The sequence below is a fragment of the Myxocyprinus asiaticus genome, chromosome 39 (genome assembly GCF_019703515.2).
Source record: "Myxocyprinus asiaticus isolate MX2 ecotype Aquarium Trade chromosome 39, UBuf_Myxa_2, whole genome shotgun sequence".
NCBI classification, from domain to species: Eukaryota; Metazoa; Chordata; class Actinopteri; order Cypriniformes; family Catostomidae; genus Myxocyprinus; species Myxocyprinus asiaticus.
Window position 1 is genome coordinate 9854513 of NC_059382.1, and position 20637 is coordinate 9875149.

A 20637-nucleotide genomic window follows, 5' to 3' on the forward strand; every position below is an offset into this window, starting at 1 on the left:
TGTTTGAATGATGCAGCATCCAGGCCACTAGGTGTCAGTGTAAGCAATACTTTGACATACTTAAAAAAATGACTGAGTGCACCTTTAAATATTGATCTGTTTCTCACCCACACCTATCATATCACTTCTGAAGATATGGATTAAACCACTGGCATTTTATGGGTTACTTTTATGCTGCCTTTATGTGCTTTGTGGAGCTTCAAAGTTCTGGCCACCATTCACTTGCATTGTAAGGACCTACAGAGTTGAGATTTTTCTTTAAATCTTTGTGTTCAGCAGAAGAAAGTCATACACATCTTGCATGGCATGAGGGTGAGTAAACGAGAAATTTAATTTTTGTGTGAACTATCCAACTCATGACTAACCTAAATGCGACATTTAAAATTATGGCCTTTAAATATAATATATCAAATTACACATTTTATCCAAAGAATTCAATTACAAAAAATTTGGCAATATCAGCTTTGTGGTGGTTTATCGGATCGAAAAGAAGTTGTATCGCACTTCCCTCATGAAGGCAAGGCAGAGACCACTGTCACACTCAAGGCGGCCAATAGATGTCGCTATTGCACCATGGATATAAACCTGCTTGTGCGACAGAGTGCTCATAAACGGTCTTTATGCACCACCCATTTACATTTCTGTTATTGCAATTCCTTTCTTTGTCTTAACCCAAACTACCTTTGCCAGTATAGTCGCAAAATACAGGCATGTCCTTAAATAATTAAACCCCAGCGGAGGAGGGAAGTGAAGGGTCCGAATTGAGCGGGGCTGCACAGACTGGTGCAGATAGGGACAAATTGGCGCCATTTTGAAGCCGACAGGAGGATCACAGTAGTGGGAGAAGCGAGTGGAGCGTGCACTTTTTCCAATAAGGTAAATGTCTATTTGAAATTCAACCGGAATCGCAGCGCGTGCGTTTTTCCATTGTTTGTTATTATTTGTTCTCTTTCTTGGTCTGTGATTTTGCCTTTTTTTGGGGGGTTGTCTATTCTTCTCTCAGCCCATGTGAGGACAGCTGGCTCCCTGTCTGCCCCCCCATCTTCAAATTCTCCTCTTAAAAACCCTATTGCAGTGCCAGTTGTTGATGTTTTAAGAGTAACGCGTGAGCTCGTGGCCGTTTTCATTGCAAAAGAGGATTGTGCACTTTCCTGATGCATCGTGTGTATGTGCATGCATATGCGTGTGTGTTTGTGTTTAGCTCTGTAGTAGCTCTGTTAGCTTAGCTGCCTGTAAACCGCCAAGTCGCTTGAGCCTTGCTTTAAAGCCACGTTTGATTCACAGATCGTGCTATACCAGATTATATTGCTGGAGTTTGCATTTATGTTAGTCATGGTTGAATTTGGTTCATTGCATTTTGAGGTCGGAGGTGCTGTTGTGCATTGGATCTAAGTAAGTGAAGAGCTATAGACAGTGGTGTGAAATGAATAACATTAGCAAGCAGCTCTCTGAGGTGTTGTAACAGATTTACTTGGATTTCGATTGGATAAAGAAATGCAAAAGGCATGATGTGTGATCATTATTTTGTCTTGGTTGCGGATGCAGAAAAGCAGTGAGGGAGCACAAAGACATCACAAGTCAACCTGCTGTCACTCTGTCAGCGTCTTTTGCAATGAATTTTTTTTATCCTTCAGTGATTTTTGGAAATAGCTGGATAATATGATGCATGACTTGATTGTGCACTTATTGCATGCCTAGAGGTGTTGTGAACGGCTGTATGTGTTTTGAGTGATTGCAGGGAGTGTTATACTTGCACTGTATTGATTCTACTCAGAAGTGACACCTATTCTGGGCTCGACAAAAGGGACTATTTTCTTTTCAATTGTTTTGGTCAGTAGTTCATATTTGCACTTGCCCTTTCGATATTTTCATTGAACCCATACTAACTGATGCTTCCAAGATTATTTCTGCAATTACAAACGTTTACCTTGGTGATATGTTGCAAAATCTGCTGAATAAAATAAATAAACACATCAAACTTTTAACAGGGCTCAGCGGTTAGGATTTTTGCCGATTTTTAATGGCTGTTAGCCATTTTCACTGACCCCACTACAAAAAAAAACAAAACAAAACAAAATGTATACACTGGCGGCGGCATAATGTACAGATTTTGCTCTTATGGAAATAAATTGGTACTTTTATCCACCTTATATACGCATTATATTCACATTAATAACGTGAGAAAATACTATTACAATTTGAAAAAAATGTTCAGAGCTTCTTAAACTACTTCAAAGATTTCTCGTCAAAAAATCCTCCACGTGCAGCAATGACAGCTTTGTAGATCATTGGCATTTTAGCTGTCAGTTTGTCCAGATACTCAGGTGACATTTCACCCCACACTTCCTGTAGCACTTGCTACTTTTTGTTTTTCTGTTTCAAAAGTGGCTTTTTCTTTGCAGTTCTTCCCATAAGGCCTGCACCCCTGAGTCTTCTCTTTACTGTTGTACATGAAACTGGTGTTGAGCGGGTAGAATTCAATGAAGCTGTCAGCTGAGGACATGAGGCTATTTCTCAAACTAGAGACTCTGATGTACTTATCCTCTTGTTTAGTTGTACATCTGGTCTTCCACATTTCTTTCTGTCCTTGTTAGAGCCAGTTGTCCTTTGTCTTTGAAGACTGTAGTGTACACCTTTGTATGAAATCTATACAATTTCAAGCATTGTATAGCCTTCATTCCTCAAAACAATGATTGACTGACGAGTTTCTAGAGAAAGCTGTTTCATTTTTGACCTAATATTGACCTTAAGACATGCCAGTCTATTGCATACTGTGGCAACTCAAAAATAAACACAAAGACAATGTTAAGCTTCATTTAATGAACCAAATAGCTTTCAGCTGTGTTTGATATAATGGCAAGTGATTTTCTTGTATCAAATTAGCAATTTATCATGATTACTCAAGGATAAGGTGTTGGAGTGATGGCTGCTGGAAATGGGGTCTGTCTAGATTTGATCAAAAATGACTTTTTCAAATAGTGATGGTGCTGTTTTTTACATCAGTAATGTCCTGACTATACTTTGTGATCAGTTGAATGCCACTTTGGTGAATTAAAGTACCAATTTCCTTCCGGAACAGCATATATATATATATATATATATATATAATTTCTCTCAACCTATTTTTGTGTGTCTGTGTGCCAGGATTCCAGGAATAATATATTTTTCATTAAATGCTATATTTTTCTTTACCAAAAACTAGCTTTGCTGGACAGCCATGGCCAGGCCATAACAAACTGATGGGTTTGTAATTTTCAACCCCTTCTTCAAAATGTTTAAAAGTTATTCTCGCAATTTCGACAATGTCATCTATGACAATGGCTCAGTAGGTCCTTAAAATTCAAGAGATTGGCAATTTCTCTTTTGAAGCTCCAAAAATCACAGACAGTCAGCTTAAAAGTCATCCATACAGCTGTTAATGTCTTCTAAAGGGATACGATCACTTTTGGAGCGAAGAAAGATCAATATTTAAGTGTTTTTTTTTTAAACTATAATCCAACTTGAAGGAAATCTTAACGAGAGGATGGAGTCCAAGCGGAATCTCGTGTGACGTATTCGTGTTGCCATGATACCGACGTAATCTCACATTCTCCACTTGGTTGAGACATCCAGGATAAGCACACAAATGCACCATTGTGAGAAAAGAAACTGATAAATACAGATCTAAACCAAAATCGACCAAGCTTCTGTGCAGTGTTCCTCCTCCTCACTTGTAAACAGCGCTGCTCTTCTGGCTGTGACGTACGTGCATCAGTTCTCGCGTGTTTCAAATGCCAATGCGATTACGTCACGCACATACCGCTCCTGACCGGAAACATGATTTATAGTTAAAAAAGTACATAAATAATAATCTTTTTTGCACCAAAAGTGATCGTATCACTTTAGAAGACATTAACAACTGGTGTCGTAAGGATGAAGTTTAGTCTTTTTTTTTTTTTTTTTTTTTTTTTTGTAGCTTCAAAAGAGAAATCTCGATTCACTTGCATTTTAAGGACCTACTGAGCTAAGATATTTTTCTATTTTTCTTCAAATGTGTTCTGGTGAAGAAAGTAAATCATACACACCTGGGATATCACGAGGGTGAGTAAATAATGGGAGAATATTCATTTTTTGGTGAACTATCCCTTTAAACCTTTAAAAGACACAACCTCTTGCAGAAGTTTTTACAGTGCTGATTGTTGTTCACTTTTAAGCACAACAAGCTATAATCACACAAAAGCGCTCTTCAAGAACTTGCATCTCTCAATAAAACCACCACTAAAAATATTAATATTAGTTGTCGACCCCACTAATCATCCAACAACTGACTAGCTGATTATTCAACCACCGGGGGACATCCCTATTTTAAAATAGTCTGTCTTGGATGTTGATTATGCAATTTATAGGAGTGTGGTGTTTTAGTTTATTGATAATCTGTAAAACCTTTGTGTGCAGATCAACTTGAATTGAAAGCGTAGCGTTTCTTTGAACTTAAACTGCCTTGACAAGTTGTTCAGTAATGTAATTACTAAATGCAGTGCATGAGACTGCTCTTTCCAAAATGGGTTTTTTAGTGCCATCAATAATTTACCATCCACAGGAGGTAAGGAGGTATTGGCCAGCCACCTCTTATTTTCCAGAAAACAAACTGAACTTTTGCCTTCAATGTTCTTGGGTGTAGTTTAAGTCCAATCCATATACAAGATCATTTTAGTAATGGCACAATCTTTTCCGAAAAGAGTCATTGATGTAAATTCCCTGTCCATTTTAAGTGAGTACTGTTGTTTTGTATTCACGGTGTCTTGACCTCTTTACAGCGAGCACTGATTGGAGAGCATGGCTCACTCCAAGAATCGAGCCACGGATGGCAAGATCACCTACCCGCCGGGGGTGAAGGAGATCTCAGACAAAATCTCAAAGGAGGAGATGGTGCGAAGACTGAAGGTAAAGACTGATCTGTCATTCAGCCAAGTGGAAACAGTGTATTATGGCAGAAATGATTTGTGCAAATCTTTTCATGTTTAGAAACCTCAACATTTCATGTTGACACCTCAACTTAAAGGGTTAGCTTATTTATCCAAAAATGTAAACTGTTACCCATATATTCCAAACTCATGTGGCTTTCTTCTGGGGAACACAAGGAGAAATTTTGAAGAATGTTGACACTTTTTTTCCATACAATTTGTTCTGCCTTAAGTCTCCTTTTGTGTTCCACGGAAGAAAGACAGGCACACAGGTTTGAAAGAACATGAGGTTGAATACATGATGACAGAATTCATTTTTGGGTGAATCCAAGTTTTGTCAGACAGAAAGAAGTGATGATTTTTCTGCTCATATTTCAGAGAGTTTTTACAGCTTGTAGACTGTTCCACTTGTCTTTTTTTAAATGAGAGGGCCAAGTGGAGGGGTGTTTCCAATTAGATTTTCTTGCATCACTTTGTTAGTTGTATGCTTGGTTGACTCACTGCTTTATGGTGCTGTTGAACCCCAGATGGTGGTGAAAACTTTCATGGACATGGACCAGGATTCAGAGGAGGAGAAGGAGCTCTATCTGAACTTGGCTTTGCACCTTGCCTCTGATTTCTTCCTCAAACACCCAGATAAAGATGTCAGACTGCTTGTGGCCTGCTGTCTAGCCGATATCTTTCGCATCTATGCGCCCGAGGCTCCGTACACATCACCTGATAAACTAAAGGTTGGAAAACTCATTCTGTTATTTGAATGTCATGTTAGTTCTTGTTTATGAAGAGCGGTAAATGTTTATATCTTAAAGACATATGGTAATTACCTTTTTTAAATTCCATTGGTTATGTACTGTATGTAATGTCTGTAGTTTCTTAAAGGGATATTTCACCCAAAAATGAAAATTCTCTTATCATTTACTCACCCTCATGCTATCCCAGGTGTATTTGACTTTCTTTCTTCACCAGAACACATTTGAAGAAAAATAGAAAATATCTTAGCTCAGTAGGTCCTTAAAATGCAAGTGGATGGTGATACGACTTTTGAAGCTTCAAAAAGAACAGGTAGTCAGCATAACATTCAGCATTACATCTGAATCATGGCAACATGAATATGTCACACGAGAGACCGTGTGATCTCCACCCTCTCATGAAGCTTACCGGAAGCTTTGGATTATAGTTAAAGTACTTAAATATTTATCTTTTTTTGCACCAAATGCGATCGTATCACTTTAGAAGAAATTACTTTAACCACTGGAGTCGTATTGATGACGTTTATGCTGACTGTCTGTGTTTTGTTTGTTTGAGCTTTAAAAGTCGTATCACCATCCACTTGCGTTTTAAGGACCTACTGAGCTGAGATATTTTTCTTCAAATGTGTTCTGGTGAAGAAAGAAATTCACACACCTGGGATATCATGATGGTGAGTAAATAAGAGAATTTTCATTTTTGGGTGAAATATCCCTTTAAAGTTGTCAATCTATTCTTTTTTGTAGCATTTATTTTTAACCTGAGGCCCACTTGTGTCAGTTAAAATTACGCTTTCCATTTTTCAAGTTTTACACATGTAGAAATACATGACATATATGTGAGATAAAGAATAGAGTCATACCAGTAGAGTATAAATCTTTTGTTATTCTACATAAATGTTGACCAATAATGGATTTTGCAGATACGATAACTAAAGTGGTGGAAAAGGCTGATACCGATGAATCGGTTGATTTTTTAAATCGATTTATAGGATTTTAAAAGCTTTTCTTAAGCTGAAAGTATACTTTGATTTTGATGTAAACACTCAGCGTCTACGTACAGGTCTACCTCTAATTCTGCATTAGGGTACCTCCCCCTCATTTTGGACACTGTGTTGAGATCACATGACCAGCTGAATACTACACACTTTATCTGAATACTACATCACTTTATTTAAACTTGCTGTTGTGGGATTAATTAATTGACCCTTCGCTAAGCCCCGCCTTAAGTGCTTCTTACCAATCCTGTCGGCAACTGTTGCCATGACTCTGGCACAAGTTTGCTATTTTCCATTGACAGCCTATGGAAGTTATGTGTGTTTGAGTACTTCTAAGCGGGATTTTATCAAAATAAAATAAACAATTTAAAACGCGTTGTTGCCGGGTCATTTATAATAGTAACACGAGTTACTCAGAGAGGATATCCGCAGTGTTTTTCTTTCTTTTTTTTTTTAATTATCTTTAAATAAATCTGTTTAACATGATGTTATGGATTAAACTGTCAGTACTTTTTCCCAAATGAACATATAACATCTGCAACAACACCTAGATTTGCTCCAAGGTAAATTAATGTTAATCAATTTATGTATTGTTTCTAGTCATAGTAAAAGCGATAGTAAATAAACCGCTCACGGCATCAAAATTAGTGTGTTATGAGACATTATAAACAGCTCTGTTCACTTACGCTTATGTTATTAGAAGTGTAATCGCTATTAAGTTTTTTTGCTTTCAAGTGACTGTAATAATCGTTTGCCTTGATTCTGATTCACAGTCTCCACCATTTGTAATCAAATTACTGTGTAATTTAACTTTCTTTTACAAAAAACTTCAGATAAATATGCATTACAATGTCACTCTTTAATACCAGCCCACGTAAAAATATTATCCATTCCGTTTATGAGAATATTTAGCCGAAAACGGTGTCTTCACCGCAATCTCCCATTCATTCCAATGGGGAGTTCTGCAGAGTTTGTCAGAGCGAGCAACGGTAACCAAGGGGGCCGAAGCTTAGCGAAGGGTCAATTGACAAATATGCTTTCAAATAGGGTATTTCTTCAATTGCATTGATAACTAAAAAAGTTTTGTTTTTGCTGCATCCGTTTGACAGTATGAAATACAAGTTGCTGAAAACTGAACAGGTGTTGACTTGCAAATGTTGATTTGTATGTTATTGTGCTCATGATTGTGACGTCACAACCATGAAGAATTCCGAACGGCACACTTCGTTTTCCTAAATGGTTTGGGTGGACTGGGTAGATTATATCTACGTAATATATTGAACTCTTATTTCAAAATAACAAGGAAATACCTTGTTTTCCCCTTTATCCAAAACTGTGTGGTTTATTTTGGAAAGAAGCATCAGTATGCACTGCACCGATTAGCATATTCACCAGTGTGTTCTTAAAATGATGGGCTGAATATTTTAAAGGTGATGTTTGTGTGCAGGTGTCTTTTTCTTATCTTAGAACAAAAGAAAGCAAAGGATTGAGTAATTCGCCAGAAAATAACACGTTTCTCTTTCATTGTGTAGTCTTGCCTCTGCAGGTGCTTAAAATATTAAACTCTCTGCTCTTCTTTTCCACTCAGGATATTTTTATGTTCATAACTCGACAGCTGAAAGGGTTGGAGGACACCAAGAGTGCCCAGTTTAATCGATATTTTTACCTACTGGAGGTATGTCACCCACTCTCAAGTAACACACACTCTCAAGCAAGTTCTTCCCATAGTTTTTGAACCAGTGTCTGATGTTTTCACTTCCCTTCTGGTTCTCTAGAACATCGCTTGGGTGAAATCCTACAACATCTGCTTTGAATTGGAGGACAGTAATGAGATCTTTACTCAGCTCTACAGAACGTTGTTCCAAGTGATCAAGTGAGATTTATTGTTTAGGTCTATCCATTCAAGCATTGCTTTGGAATTAGGACTGGCTGATATTTTTAGCCTTTTGACGATATTCAATATCTTTTTAAAGGAATGTTCCAGGTTCAATGCAAGTTAAGCTCAATCGATAACATTTGAGGCATAACGTTGATTATTACAAAAAACAGTTTCAACTCGTCACTGCTTTAAAAAAAGTAAAAAATCAAGTTTACTTGAAGGCAAAGAAAGAAATTGAAGAATGCAAAACTAGTCCTAAGACGCGCTCTTTACCGCTCGGGCGTACTTCATATTTCTGCACACCAAAGTGTACTTTGGCCTTTAGGAAACTTAACAGCCTCTTTAAAAAAAAAAGAAAAGTGTATTGAAATCATTGCAATATTTACGATTTTGCTACATTTTATATTGCCAACAATATTGTTGCTAATATATCATGAATATTGCTCAGACCTAAGTGAGTCTATTGTTTACATCTCTCTATTCAAGCACCTTTTTGTAATCCTGTGATTTCTACAGGCTCTTTGTTAGTGCATACAGCAGTGTGAATCTTGACTTTACTGCTGTCATAATTCTGTAAAGCATCTCCTTGGTTTACTGCGTTCTGTTTGAGATGTAAATGGGAAGCTGCAGCCTATTTGTTATTGCCTAATGAGCTGTCAGCCTCTTGCACGCCGATATTATTTCCCTGCATTCGGTCAGATGACAATGATGTGCGTGAGTCCCAGGTGGGAACCCTTCATTGCATGCGCACTATAACAGCTGCAATAGGGGCAATTCATTTCAGCCACTGTTGTTCACTCAGTCGGAAATGTCATCTTTGAGCAGGACACGGCAGAGCTCGGATCTCGTGAAAATGGAAAAGCCTAGTAATGTTTTCTCTGTGTTGTGTGTGTTTTTTTGGTCTGGTGCACCTGATTTTATGTCAGTGCATGGATTTACCGTAATGTTTTTTCCTCTTTAGCAATGGCCACAACCAGAAGGTCCACATGCACATGGTGGATCTCATGAGTTCAATCGTATGTGAGGGCGACTCTGTCTCGCAGGAACTTTTAGACACTGTTCTGGTTAACCTGGTCCCAGCACACAAGGTACAGAGAACAAATATACCTGTATATGGTAGAATCTTACGAAAAAGATGTCTGGGTAACATTTCATCCCAAAATCATAATAAAGAATTTTTTTTAATTTATTTTTTTTATCTTGCACAATGAATAAAAACTGCTTTCAGGGTGTACAGGGTTAAGAAAAATACAATTTATTATTATTTCTTTCATTTTGATTTTGTGGGAAAATATGACAAGGATACATTCACAAATACCTGGTAGTCATAACAGATGTTAAGGTTCCTTTTGTGATTGTAACTTTTGTGCTCCATCTTGGCCTGCAGAATCTCAACAAACAAGCATACGATCTGGCCAAAGCTTTGCTGAAGAGAACCGCTCAGGCCATCGAGCCGTACATTACCAATGTGAGTAAATGTGATTTATTATACTTTATTTTTCACAGATAATACACCCCACCGCTTGCTTGCTGTGTCAGAATCATGCTGACTTACAAGGATAAGTGAAAGGGCTCCTCATCTGTTTAAATCATGGATAACCCCTAATGAACCTCTGTGTGTCGACTCCAACCCCGAACGCTTTGCGAAAACTCGTTGAGGCTTGCAGCATTAATCGGAGATCAAGAGAAGCTCTCCTCACTGAAACGGCATGTTGAGTTTAAAGACATTCATCAGTAGCACCCAGAGGAGCATGCGGTGCTTTTATACTGTGAACTCTATTCCCTGCAGTACTCATTAAAAGCAACAGAGATGGTAAGAAGCGTGGAGGTCCTTACTTGTGTGGGCGATGTCCAGAAACCATCTACATGCCCTTACTAGAGGACAGTCATTCTCAGTAACTGAAGAGATCAATGATACGAATGGAAATCTAAAGATATTTAATGTTTCAAGTTCACATTCCTCTTAACGATCCCAGTTCTTTATAAATTCTATATTTTAAAGGTAGAAATATTTGGAAATAGGAAATACAATTCTTTTTGGAAGTACTACCTCAGCAGTTTGTCGCCAAGCAATGACATCATTTCAGATTTCAACAAAAGAGATATAAAATCACAAGTTAATTTAGTACAATTTTTGCAAAAGGTGTGTTTTCAGACCTTTTTAATGTGGCATGAATGCGGACAAAATAACTGGTCCTAACTGTATATTAAAAAATACACAGAACAAAAATTGGTTACATTTATTTTTATAAAGTCTCACAAGCCTTAAGTACACACAATACAATAATATTTATTACAATCTAATAATTAGTCTTAACGCTGTATACAATTTTTTTTTTTTTAAATCAGAGCTGTCGAAGTTAACACGTTATCGCGTTAACGCAATATTCCTTTAACGCCACTATTTGTTTTTTAACACCGTTAACGCACATCCTTATAAGACCCTTTTAATCAAACATGTATTGACTGTCGTGAAAGCAGATGGTGGGAGACATTATGCTGAGACCTGTGCCAAGAATTTTATCAGTGTAGCAAAGCAGGGGAACATTTATAATGAAGTAAGCACACAAAAAACACAGTTAGATAGTGCTTGTAACATGATTGCAGTGGCCATTTGAACACCTGCCTTGCACTGCGCACCAGAGTTTTAGTGCTGGCCAACATGTCCAGAAATTATAAAGTTTGCCGGATAAATTGGAAAAAAATCCGCTTCTCTCATCTCTAAGCACGCACATTTGAAGTGCTGTTAATTCAGGTATTACACTAAATTACTTTGAATTCTGCTCGTAATATCATGTTTGTGCGTAGATTAAATGCAAGTATAATTAAGAGAAACAGAGCGTGTTTTAAGTGCTTTCATTTCTTTGCATTTTGTGCTTTATCATGCAATAATACACTGACATGGGCCTAATGATTAATGTGTCATTATACCAGAGTCTCTCCCACGAAATCCAAACACAAGTGGTCCAAAAAAGAAGCATAATACGACCAGTTATAACGGTGATGTGTCACGCTTGTCCACTTCTGATTAAATAACCCCAAACAGGTTCTGCCATTTTTTATGTTGTTTATTTACATGTTATCATGAATCAACTCTCCCGTAGAGTTTGTGCATGAATTACGGAATCTTTTCACCTGTTAATCAACCGATGCGCTAAAGGAAGAGTTTTAAACTGGCACGCGAGACTGGAACAACACAGGCTGCTTTTGAACATCGCAAACTGTCGGGAAAATCCTCCATAGCGACTTTTTAAAAAAAAAAAAATTTTTTAATTTTTTTTTATTTGTCGGTCATTTCCAGTTAATGGAAATCCTGTTGCGCACAGTCTCCAAGGTTCTGTCACAGTGGCTCTCTGCATAAAAGTGTGTTTGATAGTGCACTAGCCACTGTAGAACTGCAGAAGTTGCTGGAACCGTAATCAACACTGTCATTAGCCTATTTAATCCCACAGAACGGGGTGAAAGGGGTCTAAAAGGAGTTGTTGATGTATTTTACACAGAGTTGTCAATTGTAAATGACAGTGCAGACTTTTTTCTTGCATGAGTTTTTTAATTATATATTTTTACATATTTTGAATTGTGCTGCGTTCATTTTCTGGTTTACCAAGGGTCGGTAGGGTAGGTTGTGTGTAAATGACTGAGAAACAATAAATACTTCTGAATGAAGCATATTTTGTATTTATTTTATTTTTTTAACATTTATTAGTTTATTTCTAATAAAAAATACTTTTAAAATACTATTATTAGTCTCACAAGCCATTAATATGTATAATGCAGTAATCGCAATCCAATAATCGGTCTTAACTATATTGTATATAAAAAAAAAATACACAATTTAAAAGTCTATATTAAAAATATACTTATAAAGTCTTTTGACAAAAAAAATTCAAAGTGTATCTTATGTACACATTGTCATATAAACATTTCATTTGTGTTAAGGCGGGTGCACACTGTACGATTTATAATAGTCTTTTATGATTGTTGGTTGTCAGACTGTATGATATGAACACATTGATATCGCCATGGCACACTGTGCGACATTATGTCAGACTACATGATATACATTGTAGCCAATTGTGGTCACAATCGTCCCGATCAGTGAACATGACTCACGTTATGGGAGCGTTGTGGAGTAGAAGCGAAATGGCAAAATTTGCCCACCACGGAGGAGCATTTTGTTTCTCTCTCTGAAAGTCAGGACATCAGCATTTCCGTTGCTCCAATACCACTCCATCACGAGCATAGGCTAACATTTACAAGAAAGATGGATTTTGTCAAATATGCCTATAATAAGACAGCTGGAACAAATACAGAAAATTACAGATGTTGAGAATGAACGTGAGTGCGGGAGGTAGCCTACAGTAATAATTAGCTATCACAAGCAAATATTCATTGTGAAAATAAAATACTTGTGGCTCGAAAAATTATAAACTTCACCGTTCACATTGGAGAAAACAAAAAAGGTGGGTTATAGTACATCTTTCTGCTCTTTTAGATTAGTAACCTATAGGCCACGCAAAATTTCATAAAGGCTGATCACACCGTTTAACAATTTTGTTTTTATTTTTTTTTTATTTTTTTGGTTCCTGGGTAGTAAGTGTTATTTCCTAATTGCTTATGCCTCAAAAGTATAGAAAATGGCTATTATTCCCCACAAACTTTGCTTTTGTGACCAGGACAGAGATATTTTGAAATGTATCTATTTTCCAGAACATTCCAGATAGATTCAGTGCTGAGTAAACTTGGAGTAACTTCTAGAACTTTCCAATAATATAAATAGTAGTATAAATACAGGGGCCTTAAGACCACCAGTTCAGTTTAGTTCCAGCTGCCTAAGTGGATATATATCAAGACCTTGCTGGACGCCTTGAAGTATGATGAGTACGGCTGGGAGGTCATAGGAGACTTCAAAATGGTGGCATTCCTGATGGGTCTCCAAGGCGGTTTTACCAAGTTTCCCTGCTATCTTTGCCTTTGGGACAGCAGGAACACCAAGGCACACTACCACAGGCGGGACTGGCCACAGCAGACTGAGTTCTCTGTGGGGAGGAACAACGTCAAGTGGGAGCCACTGGTGGACCCCCGGAAGGTGCTGATGCCACCACAGCACATCAAATTGGACCTCATGAAACAATTTGTCAGAGCTCTAGATAAGGAGTCAGCACCCTTCAAGTACCTTCAAGGCTTTTTCCCTAAGCTGTCTGAGGCAAAGGTCAAAGCCGGTGTCTTCGTCGGACCACAGATAAAGAAGATCCTGGAGTGCAGTGAATTCCCCAAGAAGCTCACTAGTAAGGAGAAAGAGGCTTGGAACAGCTTTGTCACAGTGGTTTGGGGCTTCCTGGGCAATCACAAGGCCGGAAACTATGTGGAGCTGGTTGAGACTCTGGTGAAGAACTACGGCACAATGGGCTATAGGATGTCCCTCAAAGTCCATATCCTTGATCTTGATAAATTCAAGGAGAACATGGGAGCGTACTTGGAGGAGTAAGGCGAGCGCTTTCATCAGGATATACTGGACTTTGAATGCCACTACCAAGGACAGTATAACGAGAACATGATGGCAGACTACATTTGGGGGCTGATTCGTGAAAGTGATTTAGAGTATAATCATAAATCTCGAAAAACTACTCTCTTCTAAATCTTTTGTAGTCATTTTTGTATTACTGTAGTATAAATACATGTTAATTTAGATTCGTATGTTGTTTATTTTCTGACTTTATGTGAACTAAAAGACATAAATTTGCCCGTTTTCTCATTGGAAATAGGTAAATTTCAAAATATCACTGTCCTGGTCACAAAAGCAAAGTTTGTGGGGAATAATAGCCATTTTCTATACTTTTGAGGCATAAGCAATAAGGAAATAACACTTACTACCCTTATTTGCTGATTTGGATTATAACGTCCCATAAATACTTACCAGTATAAATTGTTCGATCTTTCTATTTTATTTTATTTATTTATGAATAAAATTGGAGTGGCGTGAATCTTAACTAAAGAAGTTTACAGATGTTTAAAGTAAATTTATTAAAAGTAAAATAGTACTGCCCAAACTTCGGAGTCTGAAGATCATCGCAAAGGCTATTAATCTGCCGTCTGTGAACATGTCACACTGAAGGTTGTAAGATTGCCGATTTTGCCCTGTGACGAGAGAAATCCTTTAGGATTCCCGTAATTTGTCTCCGACGGCAGAATCATGGCCAAAATCGTACAGTGTGCACCTGCCTTTATGTACGCATAACACACAAACAATTATTGGTACATTTCTAGTCAGAAATGGCTAAATTAATGACTTGCAGTTCAGTCAAGTGTGCCAGATTAATTTAGGAACTGCTCTGACTGATTCATAAGTGTTTTTTTGCTCACTAAAAAAAGAACAGGCTCGTAAGAGTCATTTGTTTGGGAATCACACTACATGCTCGAGATGTTTTGCGTTGTAGATTTAATAGCAGCACCACTGAGTAGTAGTAGCACATGAACTGCTGTCATTAATGCATTTTATTACTGTGTCCTGTCCACGTCGATGGATAAAAGCATCTCCGAGAACAGTTAGCTGAATCGAAAGTCATGGAAATCTTTGGGTTCCATATATTTTTTTTTTTTTAAATGGGACTGGTTCTAAGTTAGAGAAGGTCCCTCCTGCCTAAAGATGAAGCCACTTTTTAATTTTGGTCTAATACAAACTTCCTCAAACTAATCTCTAATTGATGCTATGATATGAGGTGGTGGATTTAAAGAGGCGCTGTCTGGTGTGCAGGAGACATTGATGGATGCGAGGGTGTGATGTGCATTTTGGTCTCTCTTAGTTCTTCAACCAGGTGCTGATGTTGGGGAAGACTTCAGTCAGTGATCTCTCAGAACACGTCTTTGACCTGATCCTTGAGCTCTACAACATCGACAGCCATCTACTGCTTTCTGTCCTGCCTCAGCTGGAGTTCAAGCTCAAGGTAAGATGGCTCCGTTTCGATTTTAACATTAAACGGTTTTACGATAGCTTAGGGATTTCAGATAATGCTTTTGAGGGGTGTTTTTTGGTCTGCATGCATAATATATGCAAGGTTTTTTGGTTCCTGTGGAAAAGTGTTATTGAAATGTGTGTAGTGATAGACCAGTTTATTGGCCAGCTATTTGGCAGTTTACAGACTATTTTTCTAAATCTGCCAGTTCCAAAAACTGCTGCAAAATTGTATTTTGTCTTGCCCGTTGCACTTCTGATGTAAGGCTGGTTTATGGTTTAGTTTTGTATGGGTATTTAGCTACTTCCTGGAATGCATTTTTACCCCTGCTCCTAACCTATAATGAGACCCTCATTGCAGGCTTTAGGACATCTTTAAATTTGCTCATGATTAACATCTAATAACACCAAGGAAGCTATGCTTTGTGTACAATTTAGTCACGCTTTTCTTGTGGCCTGTGGTGTTAAAAAGAACCTCAACAAAACCTTGAGTGTATTAACTTTGGTAAAGACTTGATTACTCATATGGAGAAGTGTTTTAATAATGGCCAAATAAATTATTTTCCTTCAGTGGCTTACCTGATTTTGGTGTGCTGTATCTGTGTAGTCTAGCAAATGGGAAAGTCATAGCATTCCTTTGGCAGTTAATAGGTAATTTATAGCTTAAATTTGGGTGTTTCTAAGAAATGAATAAAAGACTTTCATGTAGTACCAGTGACCATGTTCGCATGCACTTAAATGTTCTGGTTTTTGCAGAAAGTGGCTTTCTGAAACGTCATGTAAATGAGAACGTCGTTTTCCTTAAGTTGCTTAAAGGAATATTCTGGGCTCAATACAAGTTAAGCTCAATCGATAGTGTCTGTGGCATAATGAAAACCTGTTTTTCTTTAAAAAAATAAAATAAAAATCGAGGTTACAGTGAGGCACTTGCAATGGAAGTGAATGGGGAGGGTTTAAAAGCAGAAATGTGAAGCTTATAGTTTTGTAAAAGCACTTGCATGAATTCTTTTGTTATTTGAGCTGTAATGCTGTAAAACTAAACAAATTATACTTAAGATTATATTTTTATAGTGTTTAAACAGAGACCATATGATGATGTATGTTTTATGACAAAATAACTCCAATGAGGAGACCGGTGATAAAATAAAATGCACACACATTCTCACACAACAGACACAGCTATCCACTGCCATATCGTTTGGTCTCCTATGTGTGCAAACACACACAAACAATCATACTAGCTCATTTTTTATCTCATAAACATTCATCAACATTCACAAAGAACAAAAACACGATATTAGGATGTCAAACACAGATTTGGGGTGATAGGTGATTTGGAGTGACAACAGGGCTGATGTGTTGGACTGTAATAAAACAGTTGTTTTAGGGTTTGTTGACAATATATTGTCATGGCAACGAAGTTGTAAAATTGGCTATAACTTTACACAGAAAATGTTAGTAAGTGATTTTATCACAGTGAAATCATGCATATTGTTTATGTCTTGTGAGTGACTATACTTTTGAAACCAGGAGAATTTTAACATTTCCAGATTGGCTCCATTCACTTCCATTGTAAGTGCCTCTATGTAACCCAGATTTTTTCTTTTTGTTTTTTTAACAAAGTTAAATTTAAAAAAGAGGCAAGTCAAATTTATTTTTTGTAGTAATCACTATTATGCCACAAATGCTGTCGATTGAGCTGAACTTGTATTGAACCTGGAATATTCCTTAAAGGGATTAAGAGAAAGCAGTTTAAGACACCTGGGTTTCTACTAGACAACGCTGTTTTCGTGGCCATCTAAATGCATAAGTGGTAGGGCTGGGTATTGATATAGATTTTCGATTCCGATTTGCAAGCTTCCATTTTCGATTCGATATTGATTCATATGGGTATATTTCAGTCATAATGTTCCTTTTTGCTTGCATATGAAATTTTCCAGCTAATGCTGTTACTTATGCAGGGGACCTTCTGACAAGCTACATTATGAATATATGAATTTTACTAGGCCTAATTATATTTTATTCGTTTTTCATCATTTTGGTCACTTTTGGCTTTTAAAAAATGAACAAATCCATGTATTCAATCATTAACATATTCCATATATATTTTTTTTTGTTGCATGTTTGTTTAATTGCATAATTTGTACTATATACAAGTATTTACATTGATTTGTTGAGCACGTGCTATAAGCGGCATTGCTGTTAAGAGCGTCTGTAGATGAGTGCATGTTAACGAGAGACTCGAACGACTTCATCTCATCTGTGCTATGCATGATTAGAAATGGTTTTTGTTTAGTTTTTGATCAACAACTGACCGTAGAGAACAGAAAGGGTATTAAAAGAGACATTATTCAATGACAAATGGGTCACTTGGATTTCTTCTTTGGACACGCATTATACGGAACAACGCAGTGAAAGGATTTCGCTGCTGAGTACTCCACCACTATACTACCCTATTCATTCACTGGTGAGTGAAATCTAACCATTTACCAGCCAAGTGCCAAATATATAAATTTTAGCCACATAGCGTGAAATTGCAAATGCAAGTGATTTCCTCACATTGTAGTGGAGGGTTGCGCATAGATTTATTTTGGGATTCAAGAATCGATATTGAGATTGTTCAAATGAAGATTGCGACGCTTCAAAAAATCTATATTTTTTCCCTCCCCTAATTAGCGCTGTTCTTACAGATGTTTGAGGAGTGTGCATGTGCATGGAACAGACCGGATAACACGTTAAATGTTGGAGCCCAACAATAAGTCAACACAGCAATTTTTGGAAGAGCAGTGGGAAAACCACCAACTATACACACCAATGGCAAACATGGCAAATGGTAAAATCTCAACTGTCCCTCAGATTCGCGTTCATGTGCTTGTAAATTGGTGGAACAGCATAGTTTTACATAAGAGGTAAACCCTACAATTGCAGCGCAATTCCCCTGCAAGTCACGATGGAAAGTTAAGGAAACTAGCACAGCAACAACTCTGGAATAGCTGGAAATAAAGCGAAGCAAAGGAGAATAAAATAGCGAAGTCATCCCTACGATGCTATGTTTATTTACACGTCTCATGGGGAAAATTACTTTGCTGTGGAGAGCTGCTTACTGACCGAGTCGTGTATATATATACAAGAGTAAAGAATATGCTGCTTATACAGTGCATGAAAATGGGAACGTTGCTTTCTCGAAATAACACACTTTCTTGCAATATGCAGTTTCTGGTGTCCATGTAAACGTAGTCAGTGTTTAACCTCCTACATACCTGTGTACTCTGAAATCCTTTTGGTTTTGTTTAAGCAACAACAAACAAAAGTTTTTGAAAACTATTTTTTTTTTTTTTTTTTTTTTTACTTTGTTTAATGTGAAAAAGATTATACTTCAACCAAGTTAACGATCTGTAGGCATTTTCTTTCAAAAGCTTACAAAGGCTATTACTATATTTTGCATTGTGTTAGACATGTTATTAAACTTGTAGACATTCAGACAAAAGCAGGTTTTGTTTGTGATTAGCCTATGAATAAATATATTTTGTCTTATGAGCTTGTTGCTCCATGTAAGGGATTTGCCATCATAGCTACATTTTATTCTTTTGTTTTTATGCAAGGCACAGTTGACAGGGAGACTTATTTGGCAAAATGGGTTCATTCATTCTTTGTGGTTTAATTAATGGTCACTGATTTGCTCTATGCAATCATATCACCAGGCAACCTTTAGAGCTTGTGTTATATATCCGAGTGTTTTCTTTTTGTAGAGCAACGATAATGACGAACGCTTGCAAGTGGTGAAGCTCCTAGCCAAGATGTTTGGGGCAAAGGATTCTGAGCTGGCTTCACAGAACAAACCTCTCTGGCAGTGCTACCTTGGGAGGTAAAGCTCTTTCACCGCAGACCCAATAAAACACTGTACGTTTTTCCTGAATTGAAACATAAGCTGAAGGATTTTGACTGTTTGTGATCGCTTAGGTTCAATGACATCCACGTCCCCATTCGACTGGAATGTGTGAAGTTTGCCAGCCATTGCTTAATGAACCATCCAGACTTGGCAAAAGATCTCACAGGTACTAACTTTCAGCACATGTAGCTGAAATGATGCACTTTGTGTTAGTATATGAGCAGTTTAAAATTTTTTACAATGTTTACCAATATTAAAGCAGTAATGCATGTAAGGATAGATTTGAAAGAAGCTTTACCAGTGGGATACATCAAAGTGCTCTTGATGGTGAGCTCTCATTTAGCTCTGGCTCCATTTTGGTATTGAACACCCTCTATTCATAAGCCAGGATAATTCCAGATACATTTAATTTTGTTCTAATTTGAAATCTTGTTTTACAATATGAAAGTGAAATGGGTTTTGAATACCATTTCATGTTGACTTTAAACTGAATATTGCATTTTGTTCTGCAGAGTATTTGAAAGTGAGGTCACATGACCCAGAGGAGGCAATTCGGCATGATGTCATTGTGTCTATTGTGACGGCATCCAAAAAGGATCTCTCCCTGGTCAACGATCACCTGCTTAACTTTGTAAGAGAGAGAACTCTTGATAAGCGGGTAAGCACAGAGTTCTGTTTGTTTGTTTATTGCCTCTTAAAAACAATTATTATTAGAGCTGCAGTCATTTTTATTTCATTTGTAAAATCTGAGTCCTTCTTTTACCATAGTACCCAAAATGAACCTGAGACTTTGACATTACAGTCAGAGCCAGGCCAAGCTGAGCTGGAATACATTAGCTTCTTGTTTCTTAACAGACACCCTTGATTTCTTTTCCCTATAATTTAATCAGCAGTGTCCGTAAGCCTCCTGAGCTGGAGTGGCCAGAATTATATAAATTGAACTAACTCCCATGTAGCCATTCCTCAGCCTTTTCAAAACACTTTCAGCGAGGAAACTAATTGTAGGCCCCTTCTGTGTTCTTGGACAAATGACACCGCAGCAGTCACAGTGGTCTCCATCTCATCCTATTACATCTCGTTTGCTTCTGTAGGTCGACACACAAAAGCTGTCGTTTTACGCAGGAATTGTCATATGTGGCTTTTCAGCTTCAGCTGTAGCACAGTGAACAAATATAAATGATGATTTTGTTATTTAACTTGGTGTTACGTTGTCTTAAAGCATCCACCAGG

At 37.4% G+C, this 20637-nt stretch overlaps 1 protein-coding gene across 1 annotated transcript in view; it reads left to right on the top strand.

The window, feature by feature from the left end:
• Positions 1 to 619: 619 nt before the first annotated feature.
• Positions 620 to 20637, top strand: part of LOC127430096 (sister chromatid cohesion protein PDS5 homolog B-like) — a 56347-nt gene continuing 36329 nt past the window's right edge. The window contains exons 1-11 of the mRNA XM_051679565.1: positions 620 to 876; positions 4797 to 4923; positions 5471 to 5674; positions 8276 to 8362; positions 8463 to 8560; positions 9528 to 9654; positions 9954 to 10034; positions 15370 to 15510; positions 19268 to 19383; positions 19479 to 19573; positions 19920 to 20065. Coding sequence (XP_051535525.1) covers positions 4816 to 4923; positions 5471 to 5674; positions 8276 to 8362; positions 8463 to 8560; positions 9528 to 9654; positions 9954 to 10034; positions 15370 to 15510; positions 19268 to 19383; positions 19479 to 19573; positions 19920 to 20065 — 1203 coding nt within the window. The 5' untranslated portion in view covers positions 620 to 876; positions 4797 to 4815. The remainder of the gene's footprint in view (positions 877 to 4796; positions 4924 to 5470; positions 5675 to 8275; positions 8363 to 8462; positions 8561 to 9527; positions 9655 to 9953; positions 10035 to 15369; positions 15511 to 19267; positions 19384 to 19478; positions 19574 to 19919; positions 20066 to 20637) is intronic.